Here is a 16,639-nt window from a genome sequence, read left to right on the forward strand (position 1 = left end):
TCAGTTTTACGAGGGCATGTTTGGCAGCATGAGTGAAGGAGGCTTTGTTGCGAAATAGGAAGCCGATTCCAGATTTCACTTTGGATTGGAGATGCTTAATGTGAGTCTGGAAGGAGAGTTTACAGTCTAACCAGACGCCTAGGTATTTGTAGTTGTCCACATACTCTAGGTCAGACCCGTCGAGAGTAGTGATTCTAGTCGGGTGGGCGGGTGCCAGCAGCGTTCGATTGAAGAGCATGCATTTACTTTTACTAGTGTTTAAGAGCAGTTGGAGGCTACGGAAGGAGTGTTGTATGGCATTGAAGCTTGTTTGGAGGTTTGTTAACACAGTGTCCAATGAAGGGCCAGATGTATACAAAATGGTGTCGTCTGCGTAGAGGTGGATCTGAGAGTCACCAGCAGCAAGAGCGACATCATTGATATACACAGAGAAAAGAGTCGGCCCAAGAATTGAACCCTGTGGCACCCCCATAGAGACTGCCATAGGTACAGACAACAGGCCCTCCGATTTGACACATTGAACTCTATCTGAGAAGTAGTTGGTGAACCAGGCGAGGCAGTCATTTGAGAAACCAAGGCTATTTAGTCTGCCAATAAGAATGTGGTGGTTGACAAGAGTCGAAAGCCTTGGCCAGGTCGATGAAGACGGCTGCACAGTACTGTCTATTATCGATCGCGGTTATAATATCGTTTAGGACCTTGAGCGTGGCTGAGGTGCACCCATGACCAGCTCGGAAACCGGATTGCATAGTGGAGAAGGTACGGTGGGATTCGAAATGGTCGGTGATCTGTTTGTTAACTTGGCTTTCAAAAACTTTCGAAAGGCAGGGCAGGATGGATATAGGTCTGTAACAGTTTGGATCTAGAGTGTCACCCCCTTTGAAGAGGGGGATGACCGCGGCAGCTTTCCAATCTCTGGGGATCTCAGACGTTACGAAAGAGAGGTTGAACAGGCTAGTAATAGGGGTTGCGACAATTTCGGCTGCTATTTTTAGAAAGAAAGGGTCCAGATTGTCTATCCCAGATGATTTGTAGGGGTCCAGATTTTGCAGCTTTCAGAACATCAGCTGTCTGAATTTGTGTGAAGGAGAAGCGGGGGGGGGGGGGGGGGGGGGGGGGCATGGGCAAGTTGCAGAGGAGGGTGCAGAGTTGGTGGCCGGGGTAGTGGTAGCCAGGTGGAAAGCATGGCCAGCCGTAGCAAAATGCTTGTTGAAATTCTCGATTATTGTAGATTTATCGGTGGTGATAGTGTTTCCTAGCCTCAGTGCAGTAGGCAGCTGGGAGGAAGTGCTCTTATTCTCCATGGACTTTACAGTGTCCCAAAACGTTTTGGAGTTAGTGCTACAGGATGCACATTTCTGTTTGAAAAAGCTAGCCTTTGCTTTCCTAACTGCTTGTGTATATTGGTTCCTAACTTCCCTGAAAAGTTGCATATCGCGGGGGCTATTCGATGCTAATGCAGTACGCCACAGGATGTTTTTGTGCTGGTCAAGGGCAGTCAAGTCTGAGGAGAACCAGGGGCTATATCTGTTCTTAGTTCTGAATTTTTTTGAATGGGGCATGCTTATTTAAGATTGAGAGGAAAGCACTTTTAAAGAACAACCAGGCATCCTCTACAGACGGAATGAGATCTATATCCATCCAGGATACCCGGGCCAGGTCAATTAGAAAGGCCTGCTCGCTAAAGTGTTTTAGGGAGCGTTTGACAGTGATGAGGGGTGGTCGTTTGACCGCGGACCCGTTACGGACGCAGGCAATAAGGCAGTGATCGCTGAGATCCTGGTTGAAGACAGCGGAGGTGTATTTAGAGGGTAAATTAGTCAGGATGATATCTATGAGGGTGCCCATGTTTACGGATTTAGGGTTGTACCTGGTAGGTTCCTTGATAATTGAGATTGAGGGCATCTAGTTTGGATTGTAGGATGGCCGGGGTGTTAAGCATATCCCAGTTTAGGTGACCAAGCAGTACGAAACCTGAGGATAGATGGGGGGCAATCAATTCACATATGGTGTCCAGGGCACAGCTGGGGGCTGAGGGGGGTCTGTAGCAAGCGGCAACAGTGAGAGACTTATTTCTGGAAAGGTGGATTTTTTGAAGAAGCTCAAACTGTTTGGGCACAGACCTGGATAGTATGATAGAACTCTGCAGGCTCTCTCTACTGTAGATTGCAACTCCACCCCCTTTGGCAGTTCTATCGAGACGGAAAATGTTGTTGATCCATCCTTAGTTTTCTCCTATCACAGACATTAAACTCTGTAACTGTTTTAAAGTCACCATTGGCCTCAGGGTGAAATCCTTCCTCTCCGGCAACTGAGTTAGGAAGGACGCCTGTATCTTTGTAGTGACAGGGTGTATTGATACACCATCCCAAGTGTAATTAATAATTTCACCATGCTCAAAGGGATATTTATTTTATTTTGACCCATCTACCAATAGGTGCCCTTCTTTGCAGGCATTGGAAAACCTCCCTGGTCTTTGTGGTTGAATCTAGGTTTGAAATTAACTGCTCGACTGAAGGACCTTACAGATAATTGTGTGTGTGGGTTATAGAGATGAGGTAGTCATTCAAACATCATGTTAAACACTATTATTGCAACTTATGTGACTTGTTAAGCAAATGTTTACTCGTGAATTTATTTAGGCTTGCAATAACAAAGCGGTTGAATACCTCGACTAAAGACATTTCAGCTTTTCATTTTGGGGTATTGTGTGTAGGCCAGTGACAAGAAAAAAACATTTAATCCATTTGAAATTCAGGCTGTAACAACAAAATGTGGAAAAAGTCAAGGGGTGTGAATACTGGGTGGGCTGGGTGGCAGCCGATTGGTTAAGAGGTTGGGCCAGTAAACGAAAAGTTGTTGGTTCGAATCCCCGAGCTGACTAGGTGAAATCTGTCGATGTGCCCTTGAGCAAGGCACTTAACCCTAATTGCTCCTGTAAGTCGCTCTGGATAAGAGAGTCTGCTAAATGTCTAAAATGTAAAAAATAAATACTTTCTGAAGGCCCTCTGTCTACTCTACACACAGATAGGCATTTCTAAGGACAGGCACACACAGATCTGGCAGACTGGTCCCTACAGTGCAGTCAGGCATACCAGTTCATCTCTCTGTTCCCCCCCCCCCCTTTCCCACATATCAAAGTGCAAGTCTAACAATGAGGTTATAGTGAAGGATGACGTGTACAACAGGAGGCCCCTGAGGGCCACTCATACAGGCTCAGGAAAGACATGCTGTTCTAGAAGTCACAAACAGGCACTCACATCAACAACTACACAACACGCACTTATGCTTAGGCTTGCTCACACACACACACACACAACTGAAAACACACACTGCTCCATCCCTTGACTGTTCGTGTTGATCTCTGACTAATGATCCTCTGTGTGACACATGCCAGTGAAAACCAATACCTCATCTCAGAGCAATGAGCTTCTCAGTCTCATTAAAGCAGCTAGCTTCTCAGTCTCATTAAAGCAGCTAGCAAGGCTTTCAGTCTCATTAAAGCAACTAGCAAGGCTTTGAGTCTCATTAAAGCACCATTACACCCGGTAACTTGAGACAGGGTTGTTAGGGTTTGCTGCACACCAGCATAACCCTCCATGGTGAGAGTTATGGTTGGCTACACACCAGCATAACCCTCCATGGTGAGAGTTATGGTTGGCTGCACACCAGCATAACCCTCCATGGTGAGAGTTAGGGTTGGCTGCACACCAGCATAACCCTCCATGGTGAGAGTTAGGGTTGGCTACACACCAGCATAACACTCCAGGGTGAGAGTTAGGGTTGGCTGCACACCAGCATAACCCTCCATGGTGAGAGTTAGGGTTGGCTGCACACCAGCATAACCCTCCATGGTGAGAGTTAGGGTTGGCTGCACACCAGCATAACCCTCCATGGTGAGAGTTAGGGTTTGCTGCACACCAGCATAACCCTCCATTGTGAGAGTTATGGTTGGCTGCACACCAGCATAACCCTCCATGGTGAGAGTTAGGGTTTGCTGCACACCAGCATAACCCTCCATGGTGAGAGTTATGGTTGGCTGCACACCAGCATAACCCTCCATGGTGAGAGTTAGGGTTTGCTGCACACCAGCATAACCCTCCAGGGTGAGAGTTAGGGTTGGCTAAACACCAGCATATCCTCCAGGGTGAGAGTTAGGGTTGGCTGCACACCAGCATAACCCTCCAGGGTGAGAGTTAGGGTTGGGTACACACCAGCATAACCCTCCATGGTGAGAGTTAGGGTTTGCTGCATAACCCTCCAGGGTGAGAGTTAGGGTTGGCTGCACACCAGCATAACCCTCCAGGGTGAGAGTTAGGGTTGGGTACACACCAGCATAACCCTCCAGGGTGAGAGTTAGGGTTGGGTACACACCAGCATAACCCTCCAGGGTGAGAGTTAGGGTTGGGTACACACCAGCATAACCCTCCAGGGTGAGAGTTAGGGTTGGGTACACACCAGCATAACCCTCCATGGTGAGAGTTAGGGTTGGGTACACACCAGCATAACCCTCCAGGGTGAGAGTTAGGGTTGGGTACACACCAGCATAACCCTCCAGGGTGAGAGTTAGGGTTGGCTACACACCAGCATAACCCTCCATGGTGAGAGTTAGGGTTGGCTGCACACCAGCATAACCCTCCATTGTGCGAGTTAGGGTTGGCTGCACACCAGCATAACCCTCCATGGTGAGAGTTAGGGTTTGCTGCACACCAGCATAACCCTCCATGGTGAGAGTTAGGGTTTGCTGCACACCAGCATAACCCTCCAGGGTGAGAGTTAGGGTTGGCTAAACACCAGCATATCCTCCAGGGTGAGAGTTAGGGTTGGCTGCACACCAGCATAACCCTCCATGGTGAGAGTTAGGGTTGGGTACACACCAGCATAACCCTCCAGGGTGAGAGTTAGGGTTTGCTGCATAACCCTCCAGGGTGAGAGTTAGGGTTTGCTGCATAACCCTCCATGGTGAGAGTTAGGGTTGGGTACACACCAGCATAACCCTCCAGGGTGAGAGTTAGGGTTTGCTGCATAACCCTCCAGGGTGAGAGTTAGGGTTTGCTGCATAACCCTCCAGGGTGAGAGTTAGGGTTGGCTGCACACCAGCATAACCCTCCAGGGTGAGAGTTAGGGTTGGGTACAATGCCATTTGGTTGTATTTGTTTGCTTGTTAAGTCTGAATTTGTCAGTCATTTAGTGGAAATAATCGTTTTTTTCAACATCAGACCTGTGTTTATACTGGATCCAATCCAACAGATAGACATTTTTCATGGGTCTATTATGGGTAAGCTACGTTACGTTATGATTTCCCACACAACCGTTTGAATAGTTGTTGGAGAGAGAATGGTAAAGACAGCACCAGAATACAGGAAGTAACTGAGTAGAGGGAGACATGACATCCAAACTCTCTCTCAAACACACACGGACCCACACACGGACCTACACACGGACCCACACACGGACCCACACACGGACCCACACACGTGTGTACTGTGAATGGAATGCACTAATGCATTTCCAACCCCCACATGGTGTTTAAAGTAGGGACTCCAACTCACTCCACCTCCATTTACTACTGACATTTACATTTACGTCATTTAGCAGACGCTCTTATCCAGAGCGACTTACAAACTGACCATGGCCCATTTTACCCAAACACGCCACATAAAAACTCTCTATTTCAAGGTCATGTATGTATTAATCCTCTCAGAGTAGGAGTGCTGAGCTAGAATCAATTTAGCCTTTTAGATAATAAGGGATATTGAGTCGCTTGACAAATACAGGGCCAGGAATGTTTATCCTGATCAGGTCATGTGATCAGCTCCTAGCCCTTAGATAGGGCCCTGTGTTTTGAGCAATCATGTGACATGCCTGGATATCAACATTTATTTAAAGCTTTTTCATCAAACTGTCCCCTTTTCTTTTGATGTCAGATGGTCCAGCTCCATCCTCAGATAATCGCTTTCATTTTTTTGTATAATAAAACATTCTGGACGAGGCTTAAAATACAGGATAACATCTTGCTATGTCACATGATTGCGCAGAACGCAGGGCCGTGTCAGTCAGATATTAAGTCTAAATCATGTTTCCAAAAAGCTACCGTTACAATATCTATATCGGAGGAACAGGAGCGTCCTAGTACCGGACACTGTGCTGACCGGTGACATTATCCCTGGCGGAGCCACCGGACATCCTGTGTGTTGCTAGTCACAGACAGAGCAGAGCTGAGGGCCATGTCAGAGTAATGGGACACCATGATCAGGTGACAACAATTACCTTCACATAGCAACAGGACTGTCAATCAGCCATCACCCAGAGCCAAACATTCTAAATATATTGTTCTGTCATGACCATCAGAGCATTGGGAGTTAATTAAGATAAAACAACCAATGCGTCAGTCATCGAAATGTAGATCTGGAATAAGGATGTAGTTACTGTACATTTTAATATTGTATGACTAGGTTTGTGTTGAACTCTTGGGAACACTGTTCTGCATCTGTTCTGCTCTGGACTGAATGTTGCTCAATAAGAACTGTTCTGGAAACTGTCTCATATGCTGACGACAGGCCTGGATATCCCCCGCATGTTGAGTACCATGGTGTTCCAGTCACGGAGCGATCTACGGGGGAGGGAGTGCGTGGGGATGAGGGAGGGACGATGCTTATTAAAGAATGGGGAGAAGGGGGGGGGGGGGGGACTTTAAAAAGGGAAAATAAATTCCTTTAGCGTTTCTATTCTGTGAGCAATGAACATACTTCCCTGGCACAGCTGAGATAAAAAGAGCTGTATGCTGATAAGAGAAGAGACAGAAGGAACAGGAGAGAACAGGGAAAGGGGATACCTTGTCAGTTGCACAGCTCAATGCATTCAACCGAAATACGTCTTCCGCATTTAACCCAACCCCTCTGAATTAGAGCGGTGCTGGGGGGGGTGGGGGGGGGGGAGCAGTTGTTGGGGGTTAACTGCCTTGCTCAAGGGTAGAACGGCATATTTTTCCACCTTGCCAGCTTTTCGGTTAGTGGCTAAATGCTCTTAACCGCTAGGCTACCTGCCACCCCAGCAGGGCAGCGCATGAGAGAGAGGGAAGGAGAAAAGCAAAGAGGAGAATGAGATGGAGAGAGCAAGAGAGGGGTAAGCCAGGCCTACGGTAAAGGGAAGTGGGGAGGGGTAAGCCAGGCCTACGGTAAAGGGAAGTGGGGAGGGGTAAGCCAGGCCTACGGTAAAGGGAAGTGGGGAGGGGTAAGCCAGGCCTACGGTAAAGGGAAGTGGGGAGGGGTAAGCCAGGCCTACGGTAAAGGGAAGTGGGGAGGGGTAAGCCAGGCCTACGGTAAAGGGAAGTGGGGAGGGGTAAGCCAGGCCTACGGTAAAGGGAAGTGGGGAGCAGAGATCAGAAGGAGGACAAAATAAAACGCTGACTAAGCTTAAAGCTCCAATGATATCATTCATATAATGTTGTACAACAACACATCCATGAGCCAAAAGTTGCCCGGTCACATTCATGAACTTCAAATGAATCTTAAATAAATTAGCAGGTCATCACTCTTCAACTGTTTTCACTTGGTACATCGTCAGCATTATTACAGTAATGTACTATAGTGTAGAGTGATCTTTCTGCACTGCTTTGTGTTATAAGGAGGTGCACAGGCAATGCATTCCGTTCTTTAATTATCCTTTATTGTGTAAGAGAGACTGAGACTGACAAAGAACAGACTTTCTCCCTCTGTCCCTTGTCATCACTGCAACATACTGTACTTCATCAATTCCATTTCTGCTGACCGAGCTTTCTCTTTCTCCACCCCACTGCCCTCTGTCCCTTTCTCTCTGTCCTTCACTCAGTCTCTCCCTGCCTCTTGCAGTCTCTCCTTCACCCTCTGTCCCCTTTCATCCAGACTGGCTTGGTTCTCTCTGCCCTGTCTCTCTCTGCTGTCTGATGATGCTGTCTGATGGGCCATGCCTGTACACGCAGCCTCCAAGGCGAGGGGTGAGGAGGGGGAAGACAGAGGGGAGGAACAGGCACGTGGGTTAGTAAGCCCCTTCCCTATCCGGGCCACCCTGTCGCTCATTCTCCTGAACAAAGACTTTGCTGGTGTTGCAGCCTGGCTCAGAACACCTCTGTCCCCCTCACGGCATCTCTCGGTCTCATCCTCCTGTGGTTCTGCAGAGACAGGGAGCCCAGTTGTCACTTTGATCTGGGCTCTGAGGGGAAAGGTTAGTGAATAATCAGATATACATTTCATACTGCACTGTCTGCCTAATTAGGGCTGGGCGAGGGAGACAAATATCCCTGTCACATCATGGATAACAATATGATGAACGTGACCATGTCAATTAGCATTTATCTATATGAATAAGCTTTATTCATATTTGGACATGTTCAACAGCCTCCATTTGATAACATTAGCACCTAACTGAGCTTTATCATGGTAGGCTGCAGTATGTGGAGAACTTGTGTCAATATCAGGGAATGATGAAATCATATCTCCAACATTCATATCATGAGGAGGAGGATAAGGCCCAGCCCTACAACGAGATAACAGTACAGTACAGTACTACAATGCATAAAGGCACTGCCCTTTGACCAAGATGGCAAACAATACCACCTGTACTTCCCTTTGGCATTTTGTTTCCCTCCCACTGTCATCCCTCACTCCACTGGCCCTCAGTAGTCAGCACTAGTTCCCTCTCTCTCTCCCTCCCTCCCTCTACCTCGCTCCCTCTCTCCTGCTGTCATCCCCCACTCCACTGGCCCTGAGTAGTCAGCACTAGTTCCCTCTCTCCCTCCCTCTCTCTCCCTCCCTCTCCCTCCCTCCCTCTACCTCGCTCCCTCTACCTCGCTCCCTCTCTCCTGCTGTCATCCCTCTCTCCACTGGCCCTCAGTAGTCAGCACTAGTTCCCTCTCTCTCTCCCTCCCTCCCTCTACCTCGCTCCCTCTCTCCTGCTGTCATCCCCCACTCCACTGGCCCTGAGTAGTCAGCACTAGTTCCCTCTCTCTCTCCCTCCCTCCCTCTACCTCGCTCCCTCTCTCCTGCTGTCATCCCTCTCTCCACTGGCCCTGAGTAGTCAGCACTAGTTCCCTCTCTCCCTCCCTCCCTCCCTCTACCTCGCTCCCTCTCTCCTGCTGTCATCCCTCTCTCCACTGGCCCTCAGTAGTCAGCACTAGTTCCCTCTCTCTCTCCCTCCCTCCCTCTACCTCGCTCCCTCTCTCCTGCTGTCATCCCCCACTCCACTGGCCCTGAGTAGTCAGCACTAGTTCCCTCTCTCCCTCCCTCTACCTCGCTCCCTCTCTCCTGCTGTCATCCCTCTCTCCACTGGCCCTGAGTAGTCAGCACTAGTTCCCTCTCTCTCTCCCTCTCCCTCCCTCCCTCTACCTCGCTCCCTCTCTCCTGCTGTCATCCCTCTCTCCACTGGCCCTCAGTAGTCAGCACTAGTTCCCTCTCTCCCTCCCTGGCTGGGCAGCCCAGCTAACTCCTGTCCCATGGCTCTAGTGTTGTGTACGGCCTGCTGTCCAGTTTAATCTACCCAGCAGTGGTGATCAGAGGCGAGCCACAAATCCACACAATGAAGCCCCCTCCTCTTCCAGCTCCCCGGTCCCCCATCTAGGGCCTCACTCTGCATTCTTCACTCACTCGATCACCCCTCCCTTCCTTTCCTCCTCTATTCCTCCTCTCTTCCATTACTTTTCCCTGCCTCCACAACCACCTCTTTAAGGAATACCTGGAATAGTCTAACAGTAATCCTTATACACCCCCCTCCCCCAGTGGTGGTTGTCCCACTGGCTATCCTAAGTTGAATGCACCAATTTGTAAGTGGCTCTGGATAAGAGCGTCTGCTAAATGACTTAAATGTAAATGTAAATATCATGCCATCTACTCGGCCACTCTTAAAACCCACACAGTTATCATGCAACAGTGATTGCTTTCCTGGGTGGGTAGACAGCATGGCGTACTAAAACACTATGCAGTGCTGTTCTCTCTTTATGAGGCATGGTTACTAATTACTTTGCCAGTAATTGCTGGAGCAGCACAGTGCAGTACTTCCACTCACCCTCATAAAAACCCTTGTGCTTTTCACAACTGAAACTATGACGGCGATGACATCATTAGTTCAACAAAACACACCGACCCACCCAGATACCCTGAATAATGACTGGGTCCAATCAGTATGGAAACCTGGACAGTCTCATGCTGCGAGGACAGGACAGGAGGTGAAGGCTGGGAGGAGTGTTCTGCTCTGTATCACAGACACAGATTGTCATACAACAACGGAATTCTCTTTTGACAACCCTGTGTTCCACTAGTACACCACACCCATCCCCGTGACAACTGATACCAAGGCTTACCTGCTTTATCTGAGAGGGGTATAATTGATGAGAACAGAGGAGTACAGCTGTCATTCTCTGGCTGACCACAATAAACACAGTGTTCCAGTGACCTCAGCAGAAACAGTGTGCCTGTGGGACACGGGGGAGGTATGGGAAAAGGCAACCTGCTCTGGTGCTCTGGTCCCATTCAGTAAAACTAAACAAAAACAATGTGAATTCAGAGCATACAGATAGACAACTGGACTTTGCAAACAGCAACCAAGTTGTCATGCGAAGGAAAGACACAGTGTATCATTTATAACCCTTCAGCTTCACACATTGTGTTTGAGTAAACCTCAAAACACAAATGACACACAAAAAACGTCTCAAAACTATTATTGTTTGTGTGTGTGGGGGAGGGGGGGGGTATTTCCCTCAGCAGGCTTTGCAGCTCCCGTCAGTCCTAAACAATACCCAGGGCCATTAATCCAATGGGCCGCTTCAGGGCTACCATGGTAACAGGTAAACAGGCCTGGGGCACTGCACTGCAGCGTCCAGACATTGTGTAAGAGAGTGTGTTTCCTTCTTTGTGCGTGTCCAAATGATTTCAGTGTGACAAGCTATTGACAGAAATTACCTAGTGATTCTCTCGCTCGCTCGCTCTCTCTCTCTCTCTCTCTCTCTCACAACCACACACACACACAGGCCAAAAGAAGGAAGGAAAGCAACCTCCCGAGTGGCGTGTGCCACTAGAGATCCTGGTTCGAATCCAGGCTCTGTCATAGCCGGCCATGACCGGGAGACCCATGGGGCGGCGCACAATTGGCCCAGCGTCGTCTAGGGTAGGGGAGGGAATGGCCGGCAGGGATGTAGCTCAGTTGGTAGAGGTTAGCGTTTGCAACGCCAGGGTTGTGGGTTCGATTCCCACGGGGGTATGAAAAATAAAAAAATAATGTATGCACTCACTAACTGTAAGTCGCTCTGGATAAGAGAGTCTGCTAAATGACTAAAATGTCAATGAAAGCCAACACTGCCCAAGAATGCTGTCATACATAGAGCTGGCATAATTACTGTATAATCGTGTAACCGACAATTATGGAGGAAGACCTTCATGAAAATAAAATTTATTTTTTGGAACCAACAGGTGACTGAAGATGGGACGGCCGTGCATTTGTGCGGTTGAGTCCGTTTCAGCGGACTCTTTACAACGTGAAACTTGTTGGTCTTTGCTGAAACAAGCAAGGTGTTGTAGCAAACGAGTCTGGTTGCCTAGGCAACGCCCCCCTTCCTCCAGCAGCAGCACATGCAGTCAGGAGAGGAGAAAATGGTGCATCTTTACAAATAATAATAATAAATAATCAAACTCTTCATACGATTAAAATGGTGACCGCGGTCATTTGGCTGACCAATAACTTGCATTCAAAATTCCATGAACGTCACAGCCCTAGTCATTCTTTACCATCAGCAGTGACAAATATATTTTCCAAAACATCAAGAAGCCCACAAAAGTGGCACGTGTACACAAATAACATTTTTCATTCAGATTATGTGAATACCACTGCGTGTTTAACATGAGTGCGTTGCCAACATATTAACTCCATACACATTCCACAGAAGAAGATGTACAATATTCCACATCCACAGCTCATCATTAAAGCATTCCACACATCAGTCCAATGACAACTGTATTCTTAAATCTGCCCATAAAGAAAGATCTGCTACTTAAGTCTAGTTCCCTTTAGGCCTACTTCCACAGTGACAATGTCAGCCATGGCTGGAGGGAAAAACATTCTCGCTAAACACATACAGCGTTCTTCACTTCTCAAACGAACGTATAATCTAGAGAGAATTAGCAGAACACAACTGAGGGGAGTAAAGAGAGAGCAACAAACCTGCTCTTTACATCCTAAAACATGCTGAGCCCAGAGGAAGAGCCCTGCCATCATTTAGCCCAACGGTCCGGAACCCATTAGTGCAAGGAGACAATATGTGGACCCACATCCAGACAAATCCCCAGTTAGAGCTAACTGCTCCCTACACTGTTGGGGGGAAAAGGCAGCGGGCAAAGATTTAAAAAGAGTGTGTGTGTGGTTGAGGGGTGGGGGGATGCAGCCACAGAGACAGGACCCAGCGTGACGTTAGGGTGAGGGGTGGGGGGATGCAGCCACAGAGACAGGACCCAGCGTGACGTTAGTGTCTAGCGTGTAATTGAAACCCAGGGCCTACAGGGTTTTACACAGAGACCACTGTAATCCCTTCCTGACAAAGTGGCTTGTCATTTATAGGTCATATGGCACAGCGAGACAGCTTAGACTCACAGACAACAGCCCAGTGTCTCTAGATTCAACTGATGGGCATTTGAAATGATCTTACTGTTCAAATAATATCATGACATTTTTTATCAGATATTCCAGATACTCTAAAATAAATATTGTTATTGACTGAATTTGTATATTTTGACTTGGTCAAATAACAAGCATAGATTGGTCACTTTTTCTAATTTGGCACACAACTAGAGGCCATGAGTAACTCGGTAAATAATAATGGCACCAGTTGGCCTATAGGGGGCACTGTTATAAGCAGTCTCACTTAAACACTCATATCTGTCGCTTCAAAATAACACCAAATTACAGGCCCATAGTACATCTCTTAATTTGAGAAAAGCGAAGGAATTGGTTAAGAGATGGCAGAGTTATTGATAAATCAGGAAATCAGATTGTACGTGTCCATTTAAATCCACTCCACAATGGCCAATCAACTTTCAACTGTTTGGGGTCCTCGAAGAATCAAACCGAATCGCACCGAATCGTTTGAAACTAAAACATATCGTTCCTGTATGGTATCAGGGCCCATGTATCTATACTGAACAAACATATGAACACAACATGCAACAATTTCAATGATTTTACTGAGTTACAGTTCATATAAGGAAATCAGTCAATTGAAATAAATTCCTTAGGCCCTAACCTATGGATTTCACATGACTTGAGAATACAGACATGCATGTGTTGGTCACAGATAACTTTTTAAAAAGGCTGTGTGATTGCCTGTGCGAAGTTGCTAGATATTGGCGGGAACTAGAACACGCTGTCGTACACGTCGATCCAGAGCATCCCAAACATGCTCAATGGGTTACATTGTCTGGTGAGTATGCAGGCCATGGAAGAACTGGGACATTTTCAGCATCCAGGAATTACAGTGGGGAAAAAAAGTATTTAGTCAGCCACCAATTGTGCAAGTTCTCCCACTTAAAAAGATGAGAGAGGCCTGTAATTTTCATCATAGGTACACGTCAACTATGACAGACAAAATGAGAAAATAAATTCCAGAAAATCACATTGTAGGATTTTTAATGAATTTATTTGCAAATTATGGTGGAAAATAAGTATTTGGTCACCTACAAACAAGCAAGATTTCTGGCTCTCACAGACCTGTAACTTCTTCTTTAAGAGGCTCCTCTGTCCTCCACTCGTTACCTGTATTAATGGCACCTGTTTGAACTTGTTATCAGTATAAAAGACACCTGTCCACAACCTCAAACAGTCACACTCTAAACTCCACTATGGCCAAGACCAAAGAGCTGTCAAAGGACACCAGAAACAAAATTGTAGACCTGCACCAGGCTGAGAAGACTGAATCTGCAATAGGTAAGCAGCTTGGTTTGAAGAAATCAACTGTGGGAGCAATTATTAGGAAATGGAAGACATACAAGACCACTGATAATCTCCCTCGATCTGGGGCTCCACGCAAGATCTCACCCCGTGGGGTCAAACTGATCACAAGAACGGTGAGCAAAAATCCCAGAACCACACGGGGGGACCTAGTGAATGACCTGCAGAGAGCTGGGACCAAAGTAACAAAGCCTACCATCAGTAACACACTACGCCGCCAGGGACTCAAATCCTGCAGTGCCAGACGTGTCCCCCTGCTTAAGCCAGTACATGTCCAGGCCCGTCTGAAGTTTGCTAGAGTGCATTTGGATGATCCAGAAGAGGATTGGGAGAATGTCATATGGTCAGATGAAACCAAAATAGAACTTTTTGGTAAAAACTCAACTCGTCGTGTTTGGAGGACAAAGAATGCTGAGTTGCATCCAAATAACACCATACCTACTGTGAAGCATGGGGGTGGAAACATCATGCTTTGGGGCTGTTTTTCTGCAAAGGGACCAGGACGACTGATCCGTGTAAAGGAAAGAATGAATGGGGCCATGTATCGTGAGATTTTGAGTGAAAACCTCCTTCCATCAGCAAGGGCATTGAAGATGAAACGTGGCTGGGTCTTTCAGCATGACAATGATCCCAAACACACCGCCCGGGCAACGAAGGAGTGGCTTTGTAAGAAGCATTTCAAGGTCCTGGAGTGGCCTAGCCAGTCTCCATATCTCAACCCCATAGAAAATCTTTGGAGGGAGTTGAAAGTCCGTTTTGCCCAGCGACAGCCTCAAAACATCACTGCTCTAGAGGAGATCTGCATGGAGGAATGGGCCAAAATACCAGCAACAGTGTGTGAAAACCTTGTGAAGACTTACAGAAAACGTTTGACCTGTGTCATTGCCAACAAAGTGTATATAACAAAGTATTGAGAAACTTTAGTTATTGACCAAATACTTATTTTCCACCATAATTTGCAAATAAATTCATAAAAAATCCTACAATGTGATTTTCTGGATTTCTTTTCCTCATTTTGTCTGTCATAGTTGACGTGTACCTATGATGAAAATTACAGGCCTCTCATCTTTTTAAGTGGGAGAACTTGCACAATTGGTGGCTGACTAAATACTTTTTTCCCCCACTGTATGTACAGATCCTTGCGACATGGGTTTGTGCATTATCATGCTGAAACATGAGGTGATGGCGGCAAATTCATGGCACGACAATGGGCCTCAGGACCTCATCACGGTATCTCTGTGCATTCAAATTGCCTTCGAATTGTTCGTTGTCCATAGCTTATGCCTGCCCATACCATAACCCCACCGCCACCATGAGGCAGTTTGTTCACAATGTTGACATCAGGTCAAGACCCTGGTGAGGACGACGAGCACGCAGATGAGTTTCCCTGAGACGGTTTCTGACAGTTTGTGCAGAAATTCTTCAGTTGTGCAAACCCACAGTTTCATCAACTGTCCGGGTGGCTGGTCTCAGACAATCCTGCAGGTGAAGAAGCCAGATGTTGAGGTCCTGGGCTGGCGTGGTTACACGTGGTCTGCGGTTGTGAGGTCGGTTGTGTGTACTGCAATATTCTCTGAAACGTCGTTTGAGGCGACTTATGCTATAGAAATGAACATTCAATTATTTGGCAACAGCTCTGGAGGACATTCCTGCAGTCAGCATGCCAATTGCATGCTCCCTCAAAACTTGAGACATCTCTGGCATTGTGTTGTGACAAAACTGCACATTTTAAAGTGGCCTTTTATTGTCCCCAGCATAAGGTGCACCTGTGTAATGATCATGCTGTTTAATCAGCTTCTTGATATGCCACACCTGTCAGGTGGATGGATTATCTTGGCAAATGAGAAATGCTCACCAACAGGGATGTAAACAAATTAGTGCACAACATTTGAGAGAAATAAGCTTTTTTTCTGGGATCTTTTATTTCCGCTCATGAAACATGGGACCAACACTTTACATGTTGCGTTTATATTTTTGTTCAGTATAGATACGCATGGTTCCTGTATGGTATCAGGGCCCATGTATCTAGCTACGTATCAAATCATCTTGAAAGGGAAAGATACAAAATCGCTACAGCCCGGCCTGCCCCCTAGCTCTGTGTGATCCTTCCTTACCTTTCAACCTGACCACATTAGCCATACGTAGGGTTACTGCACTGTTGGAGCTAGAAACATAAGCATTTCGCTGCACCTGCGATAACATCTGCAAAATGTGTACGCAACCAATATAATTTGAGTTGATATGTCGTACGACCGCTGTTCCATTCGTAACGTATCATACTAAATGGAGGGATATAAAATAAAACATCCCAAATTATACAAACTGCCCTGAGGCTAGGTTGTACCTTTCCTCTGCAGGAAGAGGCGTAGCAGCGGGTTAGCCACGGACATGGCCTTCTGGTAGTTGTCATCGTTGTTGATTGGCAGCAGGTCGCCGTGGACGTCGGCATAGCCCACCAGCAGGTCCACGTTTGGGATCCGGTGCACGTGCTGCAGGAGCCCATAGAACTCATCGAACCGGCCAGGCTTAGACCGGTCCAGGGAGAACCTGCGGAATTCGGCCCCAAACTGGGACACATAGGGGAATGCACAAACACAGACAGACAGCGAGACAGAGAGAAAGCGAGACAGAGAAATGTGACACACACTTAAAGATTGTATAGGAGGAATGATAA

At 47.1% G+C, this 16,639-nt stretch overlaps 1 protein-coding gene across 1 annotated transcript in view; it reads right to left on the bottom strand.

Annotated features, from left to right (window-relative positions):
- Positions 1-16,639, bottom strand: part of LOC311149769 (partitioning defective 6 homolog beta-like) — a 48,126-nt gene that overhangs the window by 19,689 nt on the left and 11,798 nt on the right. Inside the window, exon 2 of the mRNA XM_084186994.1 lies at positions 16,310-16,532. Within this exon, the coding sequence (XP_084043120.1) occupies positions 16,310-16,532 (223 nt within the window). The remainder of the gene's footprint in view (positions 1-16,309; positions 16,533-16,639) is intronic.

The sequence above is a fragment of the Coregonus lavaretus genome (genome assembly GCF_964263955.1).
Source record: "Coregonus lavaretus genome assembly, chromosome: 22".
In the NCBI taxonomy this organism is placed as follows: domain Eukaryota; kingdom Metazoa; phylum Chordata; class Actinopteri; order Salmoniformes; family Salmonidae; genus Coregonus; species Coregonus lavaretus.